Source organism: Phocoena phocoena, chromosome 10 (genome assembly GCF_963924675.1).
Source record: "Phocoena phocoena chromosome 10, mPhoPho1.1, whole genome shotgun sequence".
NCBI classification, from domain to species: Eukaryota; Metazoa; Chordata; class Mammalia; order Artiodactyla; family Phocoenidae; genus Phocoena; species Phocoena phocoena.
The window spans coordinates 61,925,192-61,939,555 of NC_089228.1; the positions used below are offsets into that span (position 1 = coordinate 61,925,192).

General features: G+C 36.5%; 1 protein-coding gene across 2 annotated transcripts in view; it reads left to right on the forward strand.

Moving 5' to 3' along the window:
* The window catches only part of COL21A1 (collagen type XXI alpha 1 chain), a 126,061-nt gene extending 112,048 nt beyond the window's left edge, over nt 1-14,013 (forward strand). For both annotated transcript variants that reach the window (XM_065885361.1, XM_065885363.1), the window contains 10 exons: nt 1,033-1,086; nt 2,704-2,775; nt 4,457-4,492; nt 7,218-7,262; nt 9,938-9,970; nt 10,553-10,699; nt 10,789-10,843; nt 11,351-11,551; nt 12,420-12,497; nt 13,826-14,013. In XM_065885361.1, coding sequence (XP_065741433.1) covers nt 1,033-1,086; nt 2,704-2,775; nt 4,457-4,492; nt 7,218-7,262; nt 9,938-9,970; nt 10,553-10,699; nt 10,789-10,843; nt 11,351-11,551; nt 12,420-12,497; nt 13,826-14,013 — 909 coding nt within the window. The remainder of the gene's footprint in view (nt 1-1,032; nt 1,087-2,703; nt 2,776-4,456; nt 4,493-7,217; nt 7,263-9,937; nt 9,971-10,552; nt 10,700-10,788; nt 10,844-11,350; nt 11,552-12,419; nt 12,498-13,825) is intronic.
* Nucleotides 14,014-14,364: the final 351 nt, after the last annotated feature.

Sequence of the window (14,364 nt, forward strand, 5' to 3'; positions counted from 1 at the left end):
CGTAAGTCTATTTTACCCTATCATATTCCAGTTTTATAAAATATTATCTAAATGACATCAGGGTATATTAACATAATCAGGTCATGTAGCTTTTGGCAAGTCCTGTCACCTCTGAGTTTCAGCTTAATCATTTGTAAAATCAGAAAATTTAAGGAACCATTGTTCTATGGTATAATCATGCTTTTATGTGCTAAATGCTTTAATTAAGTCCAAATAGTATGCTCATGTGGTTCTCAACATAAGCTGAGAATGAAAGTGGTTCCCTTTACTGATCAGTGAGCCTGACCTGGCTCTGGGTGATCATCACCCCCCACTTCTAGGTGTCACACCAACCTCTTTAATTATAGGTTTTTGCCAGACATTGATTGGGTTGTGATTTCAGGTGTCCAAGTATATTTGAAAGCCAGAACCACCACTGACAATCTCTCCTGATGATCCAGGAGGCAGGTTGTCTTTTATAACCAATCCTCTTTTCCTATCTTACACTTTTTGCTCTGACAACTTGGTCTTGCTTTCCAAATGTCTGTTAGCAAGGACTGCACTGGAATCCTGAAAAAGAACGCAAACTAAAAGTTTTCTGATTCATGCTTCTTCCAAAAGCCACTCAAAAGTGCATTTGAGGCTAATTTTCTTTTTTTCAGTTGCATACTGAAAATGAGTCACACAGAGAAAGCAAAACAGAGAAAGATGAAGATTTCCAGCCTAGAAGATGCTATTAAGATACATGGGTCTGGCTTGTGCAGCACGAAGACCTAGCTAATTAGTGCCAGTCCCTAAAGATTGGAATCTCTCTTTTTACTTCGAGCTGCCAGCATCAAACAGGCTGGTAGAAAGCTTTATAAATATGCGGACTCACTTCCCTGCTTAAAAGGGTTTTTCTTAATAAGTAGGCTTCACATATAGATTCTATATTTCAAACAATTGGAAAGTTGAAAATGCAAAAGTTGTTTAAAATGTATTCCCTTAAGTGTCTGTATCAGATATATGGTGACTAAATTCAAAAAATTTCAAATGGCTTTGATGCATTGACAGGGAAATAAAGGTGAACCTGGACTTCAAGGGCTGCCTGGGGCTTCTGGGCTCAAGGTAATTAATTTGTTTTGAAGCATTTGGAAATGTTTTCAAAGAAGTATGAGTTCCTCTCATTATTTGATGAGATTAACATTTGTATCCCTTAAGAAAAGATAGAGGAAATGAAGGATTACCTTTTAACATAAAATTAGGGTACCTGAAAGCCAGTGGTGAATGTGGGCCAATTTCATTTCTGTTTTTTGGATATTTTATCAAAGTTTGGGTAATAAAGGCATGAAATATGCTTTAGTTTGGTTTTTCTAGAATTGGTAAAATTTGGATGCTAATATGAACATCTTCTCTGGTCCAGAGAATATCACGCTCTTTTATGTGGCTGAATGAGTGTGTGTCTCCCCTGGTGGTGCCATTTCTTTGTTTGCTGATTGATGGGACTTTATTTTCAGTCTGGGAGTCACAGTTGCCTTTACCAGTTTCCTCCAAACCAAATAGTTGATGTTTATTTCAATCAGATTTTCAATTCTCTTCTAGCCTTTAAAAATCTAGAGTAATATTCAACAGCGCACAGTGAGCAAAGAGAACAGAACTTAGTTTCCACAGAAAAGAGTTGTTTTTATTTAATATGACAGAGTTTGGGACTAATGGTAAAGCAAATAAAGCAAAACCAAAACTCCATGAAGCATATTCAGGAGCATGTCCTATCTCTTACAATTTTAACCTAAATATTGTTGATACATCATCATTATATACTCTCACATTGTAAGTCTTTTTTTAAAAAAGGAAATAATCCCTATGACATGATAGGGAGTAGAAAAATTGAGTTAAGATAACTTATGGACTATTCCTTGTTCTGAAAACAGCTCAAGAATTTATGTCTAAGAAAATAATATTCCATATATATAAAGTAAAAATCATAAATTTGCATATCTAACTACAAGGGTGTTCACCCCAATATTGTTTATAAAAATAAAAACTGTGAAAGTGAATGTTTAACAATAGAAATTTTATTAAATATGGTAAATCAATATAGTTGAATACTATTCTGTAATTTAAAATTTAAAAAAACATAATGGCATATAAAGAACTCAAAATATTAATATATTTTGAAGTAAATGATTATGTTTACTTAAGTTATGCATACACAGCACATTTTAGTATCTAAGTTGTGTATGTGTTTGTGAGAGGTAGAGGGAAAAATATATAACCAAATAAAAATAGTTGGTAATGAGATTTTCAATAATTTTATTACTTCTATTTATTACCAGTTTTGTAACAATAAAATAAGTTTTTTTAAAGGAGGATTATGAGAAAAAGCAATTTCAAGAGGATGGGAAAGTATTAGTAAATACAAAGAGAGATACCTGTGTTTATTATTTTCACTGCTTTATTATTTATTGTTGACATTATAAATATAATAAAAATACCAAATGTTTATAAAATTTTAAAATATGATATGGTCTCAGGATTTCTTAACTAGCAAAGATAGGAAAAAATATAAGAAGTTTTATTGGGACTTCAGTGAACTTTACTATTCTTTACTATTTCTATAGTAATAACTCTAACAAAAATTTTTAACTATCAGTTTTAAATTTGAGATGTATATAGAGATAAAAACAGTGGGGTTTTTCACAAGCAGTAAGCCTGTGATCTTCATGTGAATTCTGTGTTATTTAGGGAGAACCAGGAGCAGTGGGTCTGCCAGGAGAACCAGGATACCTGGGTTTACCTGGAATTCAAGGGAAAAAGGTATGATATTTAGGACATATAATTCAATGTTAATCAGCTATTACCACGTAAGTTTTCTTTTTGTGCATGTAGTGTAGAAGGGCCAATTATGCATTCAATGATGAGCTGACCTATGTATTTGGTGTACATATAATGTGTTCGACCTCATGCTAAGAGCTGTGGCACCTTTCATGTCCCTGCATAGGTACTGTCTCCTAGATGAGGATCTTCGAAGAGACAGATCAAAAAATATAAACGTACAATTAAATATTATCTTGTAAATTCAGATTGTTCTGTGGTCAATCCAGATGTGTCAAGAACTTTTTAGGGAAAGTATTCCATGTGAGGCACTCTTACCAAAATGTGAATATCACTCTTACCAAAACTGGGGCAAAAGTCTGAAACAATAAAAATTACAGCCAGAATGCTTGACCATGGCATTCCTATCTGTGAAACAATTATATTACATAATAGTTCACTTAAAATTAATTTAAGGAGTTTAAAATACAAAACATATATATTCATATAAAATGTTTTGGTGAGATAAAACAGCATCACTTTGGGTTCTCTCTCTCTCCTGTTAAGTAAAGGAACTCTGAGCTGTATCTATACAAATATTATTGTTGGCTTGAAGTCTTTGAGCAAGAACTGCCTGCCCACCTGTCAGAGAAGTCCATGCCCCTGCAGATATATACAGTTCAGGTTAAAAGTGGATGTGTTGGCTTTTGTTCTGCAAAGGATACAAACTGTTATGTCTCCATCTTTGTATTCCTTGCTCTTTCAGTTTTTCTACCATTTCATTTTTTCTATCCCTCATGTATTATCTGCTCAGCCCCTAGATTACTGTACCTAGTGTGATCCCTTTTGCTCTGATGAGCGGCAGGCAGTACTTGCTGACACAGGAATGACCCTCATAGCAGCAATTAAGTGTTAGACCATCAGTGAATATTAAGTAAACTACTGTGAATATGTTTGGATTTAGAGAATTTCCTTGTTCAGAAACCTACCAGTTAAAAGAAAATCTGTATTTTATTCACTGTAAACACAAAACTCTAGTCTTTATGTTTGGATAGCATGGTAGAAAGGAAATTTGGAAAGAGCGTCCAAGTTCAGCCTTGGGCAAATGCTTACCTTTCCTGATCTGTGGGTACATTATAAGAACAAAGACACTGAACTAGTTGGTTTCAAACATCTCTTCTAGCTGAGAAATTCCAGGAAACAATATTATGGAATATGAATTTCCCCCCAAAAGTTAATTTTTGAAGCATATGTTTTCTAAAATACTTTTTCAACATTGTTTTATTTCATTTTTTCCTATAAATTTGTGGCCATTATTAGCTTAATAGTAGAAGACTTTTCAGTTTGATTTAAAAAACGAGATTTGTCAAAATATAGTCCTCTCTTTGTTTAACTTCAGATTGTGATCAATATAGAAAAGTTTTCTTCTTCCTTATAAAATAGAAATTGTAGTTAATTTTCTTTTGAATGTAAGAGCACAAGATAGTATTCATTTAGAACATCATCTTGACATAATGTGTTTTTACTCTCTTCTCAAATATCATGTTGGAGTCAACTTTTGTTTATAAGGCACTTGTCGAATTTGCATGAGACCATATATTTTTCTTGGCAGAAGAAAAGCATGCTAATTTGAAAGGATACAGAATATATGACATTATGATATATATTAAACGGCCTTTTGCAGGGGGACAAAGGAAATCAAGGCGAAAAGGGCATTCAGGTATGTTACTGGCTTATTTTATTTTTTTGGCTTGGCAAAAAAACTCAGGCCTTCATTCTTTTTAATTCTTACATGGCTTTTCCAGCTCCTTCCTGTTTTACTGTCAATATCTGTTAAATCCCAGCTTTCTCATTTTACTAAATTTCTCAAAACACATCAAATCTAACTTTAACATTTGTCACTACACCACTATTGTAGGAAACTTGGGAACCAAGCGATTCAACAAAATAACATACGGATTTTATCACATGCTTGTAATATATATTTATTTACATATTTTATGGTGTGTTGGTTTCCACAAATGATTTGACATGGCTTATGGCATAAATAAATTTGATAAGAAACTGTTAACACCGTATATAAAACATATTCAAACTAATAAACAGGAGAATTATACCAGAAAATTAGATCAGTCTGAGGAAATCTAGGGAGATTTAGAAGGACGTTTGGTTTTGGGTGGCTTAGCAACAAAGGCAAAGAGGAGAAATATGCTACAGCTTTGGGAGATAGGACAGTTTCACCTCAGTCCGAGTGCCCCTCAGACGGTTTTTTCATTAACTGAACCCTGACCCGTGAGTAGGACGCCGCTGGCTGAATCAGTGACACATTGATCAGGAATAAACTATATCTGTTGGTCTTTCGGTCTTTTAAGTTCTAGAAATGTAAGACTTTTCCAATCATCAATTACAAATCAAGTGTCCAGACAGTACTTTAATGATGTTTTTAAGATTACAAAGCTCAGCTATAGGGCCTTCCCTGATGGTCCAGTGGTTAAGAATCTGTGCTCCCAATGCAGGGAGCACAGGTTTTATCCCTGGTAGGGAACTAAGATCCCCACATGCTGTGCGGTGTGGCCAAAAAAAAAAAAAAGTTCAGCTATAGTGGCTGAGTCTTGCTACGTAAAACACTTTGCAAAATTCGCAGAACTTTGAAAGCTCCAGAATACCTGGTGGCATACAAGGAAATTTCAAATTTAGGTAATAATAGCATCAAAATCTGCTAAGGTCACAGTCTGAACACTGTTTCAGACAATGAAACTTGAACTAAGCCCCTTCCCCCCATCCCACTGTCCTGACCATTCATTTCTTGTCATGGGTCCTGGGTGACTGTAATATCCTAACTGTTCTCTTTGAGTTCAGTCCACACCTTCCCCCCACACTTTTACCAGCATCAATAACTAAGTTACACAACTGCTTAGGAGTCCTTCAGTGATGCTCCACACACATTTCAAGATAAAGTCCAGCCCATAAAGTGCCTCCTTGTTGGACTGAATCTTCTTTAGTCTTATCTCTTTGCCAGTCTACCCACTATTATCTGCTCCTGCCCTGCTGCTTTAGCTGGAAGAAATTATACACCTCTGTCCTGTGTCTTCTCTCCCTGCCACACCCCCGTCTTCTCCAGTTGGGTACCACTTACACATCCCTGAGGGCTGCACTCAAGGTGGAGTCATTTTTCCTACCCTCTTTATCAGATGCCCCACCGTATGTCCCAATAGTATCCGTTCCAGATATATAATTATACACTGCATCCTTATCGACAGTATTTTCATTATTCTTTTTTAAATAGAATTCCAATAGAATTTAGCTGTATATATTTTTATTGATATAATTAACATATACCATTGTATAAGTTTAAGGTATACAGGGCACAATGTTAGTATATAATAATGTATAAGTTTAAGGTGTACAAGGTGTAAGTTTAAGGTGTACGAGTTTAAGGTGTGCAAGTTTAAGGTGATATAATTAACATATACCATTGTGTAAGTTTAAGGTGTACAAGGTGCAATTTATATATTGCAATATGATTACTACTGTAAGGTTAGCTAACACCTTTATCATGTCACGTTAGTTTGTCCATGTGTTGAGAACAGTTAAGGTTTAGTATCTCAGCACTGTGAAATTTAGAATTTAACTGCTTATTAAAGAGATTAATTGCTTAGCTTTTGCACCACATAGTAAAGCAACTTGAAGGCAACATGGGGACACTGCAACAGTGTCCCTACAGCAAATAGGGCCCCTGGGAATTCACTGATGTAAGTAAGTAAATGAAAAAACCTCTATGCAGGAGTGATTTACAATTTCGGTCACTAGATCTTTAATTGATTGTATATCTAGGTGTATGTTTTGCTAGAAACTGCTAATTATCCTGTTTAACATAGGGATGAAATACTAGAGTTTCAGGGTCTCGCCCAATGTCTGATACAAGGAGGATGTCCCAAAATATTAATTGAATGGACAAATGTGTTTATATCTTTATTAATTTTTTCTCTATTTGTCCTAATTTAAAGATCTTCATTCAAAATGTATTTTACAGTATATTTTTAATTTAAAAATGTCCTTCAAGTGATCTTCTTGCCCTCACATGTGCATAATCAACACCGAACATGAATAATGTCATTGAAATTAAGAAAATGACCACAGCCACTGGATTTTTAAATTATTTTCATGCTGTGAACATGGACTCAGCTGAACATCCTCAACTGTCTAACATTATTTACATGTTCCCCAAAGTCAGTAGTTCGTTCCTTGTCTTTATCCATTTTAGCTGTAAGATTAGGTTGACGTTCCTCTCACTTCTTTTTTCTTCTCTTACATCATTTTACATATTTGCATCACTGCTCTTGTGACCTTTCTTCTAGATGACAGCACAGTACATAGTTTGTGTTGTATATGTGATTGCATCATATGTGTGCAAACTAATGAATAACATTTATTCAATTTTAAAGGGTCAAAAGGGAGAGAATGGAAGACCAGGGATTCCAGGGCCACAGGTATTTTTTTTTATGGAAAATGAAATAATGACTCACATAATGAACAATACTGAGAGAGGGTTACTTGCAAATAAAAATGGGTGGGGAGAAGGGGAGATGTAGCCTGCATTCTAAGTGCCCAAGGATGAGAATTCTAGTGGTGATGGTGATCACAACTTTAATCTTTTGATTTATATTTTCATTTTCCCATGCTGATACTCTCAGTGGCTGTGAAACTTGATTTTCAATGCTTTCTTCTGACCAAATAAATGACTAAAGGTAGACAGTTCCACCCATTTCTTGGAGTAGTATTGGCCCAAGGCAGCCATACATGGCAGCATCTCTGTACCTACTGTTGAGTTTTGATTTTCTCCTTGAAATGTGAGTAGTTGAGGCCATACATAGTGAAGGAATGTCCTTGTTTCCCTCTAGTTTGTTCAAAGATATAATTTACTATACTAGAGATGAATTAAAATGCCATCTTGAGGAACTGTGTTGTGCAGTAGATACATAATAAGATTGCCTTGCTTCTTCCTTGACTAAACTCTCCTCATGAAGCCATGTTTCGGTGAGATTGCCAAGTGGCATGTAGGTTCAGTCAGAGCCGTATTGGACAAATAAAAGCATCCAGCTGGGCTTCCCTGGTGGCGCAGTGGTTGAGAGTCTGCCTGCCAATGCAGGGGACACGGGTTCGTGCCCCGGTCCGGGAAGATCCCACATGCCGTGGAGCGGCTGGGCCTGTGAGCCATGGCTGATGAGCCTGCGCGTCCGGAGCCTGTGCTCCGCAACGGGAGAGGCCACAGCAGTGGGAGGCCCGCGTACCACAAAAAAAAGAAAAAAAAAAGAAAAGCATCCAACTGATTAGGGAGTGTGGGTGGGAGAAAGATTCAGTGATTACACTGACTCTGGAGGTAGGGGGATAAAACTGTGAGGTGATGTCTCCAAGGACAGGGGTCTCTGGGTCCCTCACTTGGAGGAATGGGGGAGACCATTGGTGTGGGGGGCAGTCTTTGAAAGCATATGGCCCCAAGGTTGTGTAAGATGGAGGGTGAGTGTTACATGTCAAAAAGTTGAGAACTTAGAAGTGAACTTCAGAGCAAGAATCACTGAAAGGAGAAATGGACAGAGTTTGCCTACGTACAGTTATGTGCAATACAAAAGGTCTTCATTTTCCTGTCCCTTCACTCCACTCACACCACTGGGTGACAATCAGCCTTGTCCCTATTCCCCTCTGACCTGCTCTGTTTCCCTGAGTTAATCACACCATCTTTAAACAGCTCTACTCATAGGAGGACCCTCACCCCTTCATCCATCACCCTCCGCAACCCAGGCCTTTTACCCCAAATTGTTATTCACAGTAACTCTCTGATAGAAGGATATTTTCTTTGGATTTTGAGTTCACAACTTGGTTAGCTCACTGATTGACAGATGACACTCTCTGCAAGTTTCCCCTAACTTGTTTTCTTTTATCTCACTTCTCAAGGAAAAGAGGAAGTCTGCTCCCCCAAGGCAGGATTTGGGTTCCCTAGAAAGCTTCTGTCCTGGGTGTGTTGGAAGCTGCGTTTTCCACCACCAGGAACTGAGTCTACAGGGAGAATGGCAGGGGGCAGGGTGGGGGTGGGGGAGCAGAACAGCCATTGCCTCTCAACAGCTGAATAGTTGTCCCAATCTCTCAAAGTAAACAAAGTCCTAGTTAACTGTCATCCTACCAAGGGCTGCACGTGTGTGATTTTTCTGGCGTTCACATTGTGAATGGGGTCCAAGCGAATGTTTCCCTCATGAAATCATCCTAGTGGATTCTCAGATGACAGCTGTTTTCAGTTTTAGCTCTCATTTGGTTCTAGTCCAGAGAGCTTACTATTTTATCTTTCCTCTTACTCTGGCTCCATTTGTAATATTATGTCTGGTAGAAACCCCTGCATTTCTTCAGAAACTTCCATATTTAAAGAATGGCCTTACAGAGAGTGTTTTACTTGCTGATCGATTTTTTTTATACATCTTTATTGGAGTATAATTGCTTTACAATGGTGTGTTAGTTTCTGCTTTACAGCAAAGTGAGTCAGCTAAACGTACACATATATCCCCATATCTCCTCCCTCTTGTTTCCCCCTCCCACCCTCCCTATCCCACCCCTCTAGGTGGTCACAAAGCACCGAGCTGATCTCCCTGTGCTATGTGGCTGCTTCCCACTATCTATCTATCTTACATTTGGTAATGTATATATGTCCATGCCACTCTCTCACTTTGTCCCAGCTTACCCTTCCCCCTCCCCATATACTCAAGTCCATTCTCTAGTAGGTCTGCATCTTCATTCCTGTCTTGCCCCTAGGTTCTTCATGAGCATTTCCTTTTTCTTAGATTCCGTATATATGTGTTAGCATACGGTATTTGTTTTTCTCTTTCTGACTTACTTCACTCTGTATGACAGACTCTAGGTCCATCCACCTCACTACAAATATAGCAGAGGGAGGAACACTCCCAAACTCACTCTACGAGGCCACCATCACCCTGATACCACAACCAGATAAAGATGTTACAAAGAAAGAAAACTACATGCCAATATCACTGATGAGCATAGATCCAAACTGAAAATTAAAGTTTGATTAAATGTGTGGTAAAGGGTGCATGCCACATTGCTAGTACTGTAGCTTGCACATTTACTTATTTATTTATTTTTTCCCTATTAATTTTCAAAGGGAATTCAAGGCCATCATGGTACAAAAGGAGAGGTATGTTTCTTCATGTATTATGCTGTCTGTTCAGTCCTCATGGCTTGATTTTTAATACTGTATAAATCTAGCTATTGACATCACAAACAGAAAATATCTTTCATGTTCTTTAGTAGTTCCTAAATAGAGATTTTCAGAATATGTAGATTCACTGAATTAGGTATGAAATGTTACATATTTGCCAGTAATATTGATTCTTCTTCTAAATTAGGAGCTAATTTTTTTCTGCATGTTTCTCAATGAAGAATAGTGTGTATTTCTACATCTGTCTCTCTAGGATTTAAACTCCTTGGGGACAAGACTGTGTCACGTTCATCATTGCATCTCTGGCACTATGCATATTGCTTAATCAATATATGTACTAGGTAGTGGTTATTTGTAGGGTTGGATGGATGGATAAATGACAGTTTAATATAATATGAAATTTCCTTCCTGATCAATTACGGTGTTTCCCAACAATTTCCTATATAACTTAGTTACATGTTTATATATTTTCATATCCATATCCTTAAGAATTTTATGATGCATTTATACCTCCTGAAATATTTAAATAGAACTTTTGAAGATTTCTTTTGTTTTTAGAGAGGTGAAAAGGGAGAGCCTGGTGCCAGAGGTGCCACTGGACCCAAAGGAGAATCTGGAGTGAATGGTCTGATGGGGCCTACGGGTCCCCAGGGGCAACCCGGGGAAGCAGGTCCTCAGGGACCCCCAGGACTAGATGGGAAGCCCGTATGTATTCTGCTTCTTTCACAGTTTTCATATTTCTGTTGCTTTTTACTTGGTATGTCAATGTTATAACCCTTAATAATTTGATGCAGGGGAGAGAATTTTCAGAACAGTTTATTCGACAAGTTTGCACTGATGTATTAAGAGGTAAGTCTCCAACATAGAGATTTTAATAACTTTCAAATTTCAAAAGTAATACAAATTCTTTGTAGAAATTATAAAAGATATAAGTAAGATGAAGAAAATAAAGGACATTTATCAACCTCTCGTTTTTATTTTCCAGATAAGTATTTTTATAAAGGTAAAATATTATATGTACCCTTTGTAACCTTTTTAATAAAGCAATTTATCATTATTTCACCATTGATTAAATTTTCTTCCCTGACATAATTCTGGTAATTTTATTCATAATATTATGTCTATAATTTAATTTACCAGTTTCTTTTAGAGGGGCACTTCCTTTTTTCCCTTACTTGAAGCAATTGCCACAATAAAATTATTGCACAGAGCAATGGATATTTCCATAGTTAAATTTCTAGGAGTGAAATTATTGGCCAAGAGATATGTATCTGTAAATTTAGAAAAAATATGAGTGATATTATTAATGCCCATTCACCATTTAAACATAAGGGGTGGGGTTTCTTTGCTTTTAAGCCCAGCTACCTGTCTTACTTCAAAGTGGAAGAATTCAGAGTTGTGATCACTGCCAGTCCCAGCATGGCTCTCCTGGTATTCCTGGGCCACCTGGTCCCATGGGCCCAGAAGGTCCCCAGGGATTCCCTGGTTTGCCAGGAAGAGATGGTGTTCCTGGATTAATGGGAGCTCCAGGACGCCCAGGTGCCAAAGGATTAAAAGGTACTTAGTTTGTATGTGTAAGCAAATAAATAACAGAAAAGGGTATTTTTTGTATTCACATCCTAAACTTATTTAACAGGCAAGAGTTCCTGTTTGTTTTCTTGAAGACAAAAAATTTTTCTATCCCTAAGTCTTTAAATAATTTGTCAACTGAGTTAAAGAACAGTCATTCTATTTCATGAAAGAATATCCTAAAGTCAAGAGAGAGGTCAACGTTATGAAGCATGTGAACCTGTAAATCAGAAAATGTTGACAATGTACTTAGAAATTTTGCTTGAGTCTGATTAGGTCTTTAAATAGAACATCACAGACACCATTTCCTTTATTTTGACTTTGGTAACTTCTGTAACCATATCCAAAATTGTTTTCTATAAATTTCTATAAGAAAAATGATGTTTTGCGACCAAACTTCCTAATAGCCCACAACTTGCTGCTCTTTGTTTTTGAATATTTATGTGAAATGTTGGTTGATAATTCTTTCCTTTTAATTTAATATTATAGGAACAATTTAGGAACAATTTAATTTAATTTAATATTATAGGAACAATTTAGATGTTTCATCAAAGTAATAAAAGAACAACTATGAGTAACAAAAAGAGCTAAACCATTTTCCTTTCTTAATATTTAATCTTCATTAAGTTTTTCTTAATATTTAATCTTCATTAAGTTTTTCTAGACCACTGATCATTTTATAAAGTTTCGCTTCAAAAATTCTGTGTCCTGTTAATAATAATAAATAGGTGCCTGGCTAATTTTTAAAGATTTATTTTTCTTTTAATGTGTGTATTAACAGCTTTGAAAGAAACAATCTAGGAGGAAATGATTTTATGGGAAAAGTAAGCTTACTCCCCTCTCTGACACTCTGCAGGCTTACCAGGACGAAATGGGGCAAAGGGGAGCCAAGGGCTTGGGTACCCTGGAGTACAAGGTCCTCCTGGTCCCCCAGGTATGAACTGATGATGCTCATGAGTGTTGCTGCACATTTTACGTTAAGAAAATCATCATAAATCTCTGTCCAAAGATTTGAAACCAAGACTTTCGTTTCCTTTTTTGAGTGATTCACATTCAACACATTGAGCTCTAACTGCTAGAAGTTTTATCCTATATTATATCCATTAATCATTCAGGATTCTCTCTCACTTATCATTTAGACTCCTTAGAATACCACTCCTTAGAATAGTTCTCAGATGGTTCCAAGTCGCCCAGACTTACCTAGTGTATATCACCTTTAATCTTTATGATTCTCAGGGAAGTAGAATAATGCTGAGATGGACTTCTAAGCCAGCCTCTGCTAGCTGCATTATTTAACTTCTCTGTGTGTCAGTTTCCTCATTTGTAAAATAGTGATGAGATGTCTTTTGCCTCATGACATTGGTGGAAGGTTAAATGAATTAATACATGTCATGCTATCAGAACGGTGCATGAAAAAGTTATGTTTTCAATAAATGTGTACTATCATTATTATTTTAGATGTTATTACTGCTCAAGGCTTTTGGGTGGATCAAATGATTTAATACTTTGTATGTAAAGCATTTTGAACAATACCTACAATTGTAGTTTAGTGCTGAATAAATGTTTATTAGTAGTAGTAGCAGGAAGTATTAGTGGTAGAAAGTGCCCAGTCCACTCTGCTCCATCCCTAAACCTAAATATTTTGTTTTTGTTATTTTGGGTCATCAACTTTAAAAGGCTAATATCTTGAGTTAATTTTTCTTTTTTTGAACATGCTAATTGAACTAAGTTATGGTTCACAAATTAGTGTTATAATACCTCTGTGTATTGATTACTAGTATACTATGGTAATGACAATGTATTTCATTGTGGAAACTAAAAAATATATATATATATGTATATAATGGAAATAGTCATTTTGACTACAAATATGGCACAAAAGTGGCTTTATTAGAGTTTTAGCTTACTGATATATTACCTACTAATTTATAATAATATTGGCAAAAGATAAGCTGAGAGGAAGAAATAGTTTGGACAATCCACAAATTGAAATATTAGAATGTTAGCTCTGTGTCTTCAGCAGCAGCATGATTGCATATTAACATAGCTTGGCCTAGTTTTACAAAAATTACTTTTGGATAGTTCTTTTCAAAATGGAAAGTGTATAGAATTAGCAAGAGGATACCTCCTCTTTTCACCTTAGTGCAAATACGTAAAAGTTTCAAGGGAGTCTTTTTACCAGTTTACATGTTTTGCAGATTCAGCTGTGTCAGCAACAAAACCAAACTCATTTGTTCATGTATTGCTAATGTCCCATCCTAGGTCCAGAGGGCCCCCCTGGAATAAGCAAAGAAGGTCCTCCAGGAGACCCAGGTCTCCCCGGCAAAGACGGAGACCACGGAAAACCTGGAATCCAAGGGCAGCCAGGACCCCCGGGCATCTGTGATCCATCACTGTGTTTTAGTGTCATTGTCAGAAGAGATCCCTTTAGAAAAGGACCAAACTATTAGTGTCTGATGCCTCATTCAGCAGCCTAGGCATGGTGCTCTTCTTTTGTGGTCTTTGCATCTCAGGAAGATAACAACAGTAATCCCTTGAAAAGAAACTCATGTACCTCGGTGTTTTTATTATTGTTTCTTTCCCTAAGGAAGAATATAGAAAAGGTCACATATACCGATTTTAAAGGCTCCTCAGTTCTTCAGAGCCTTTAGATTAGTAGCATTAACTAAATCTCAAGGGTTTCTTGTAAGTCCATTCATTTTAGTCAAAGTCAAATATAAAAAAACACCATTGCCTGTCAGCCAGTCAGTTTCAGTCACTGTGAAAAATTTCACATTCAGCCTCCATGCAGCACAGTATTT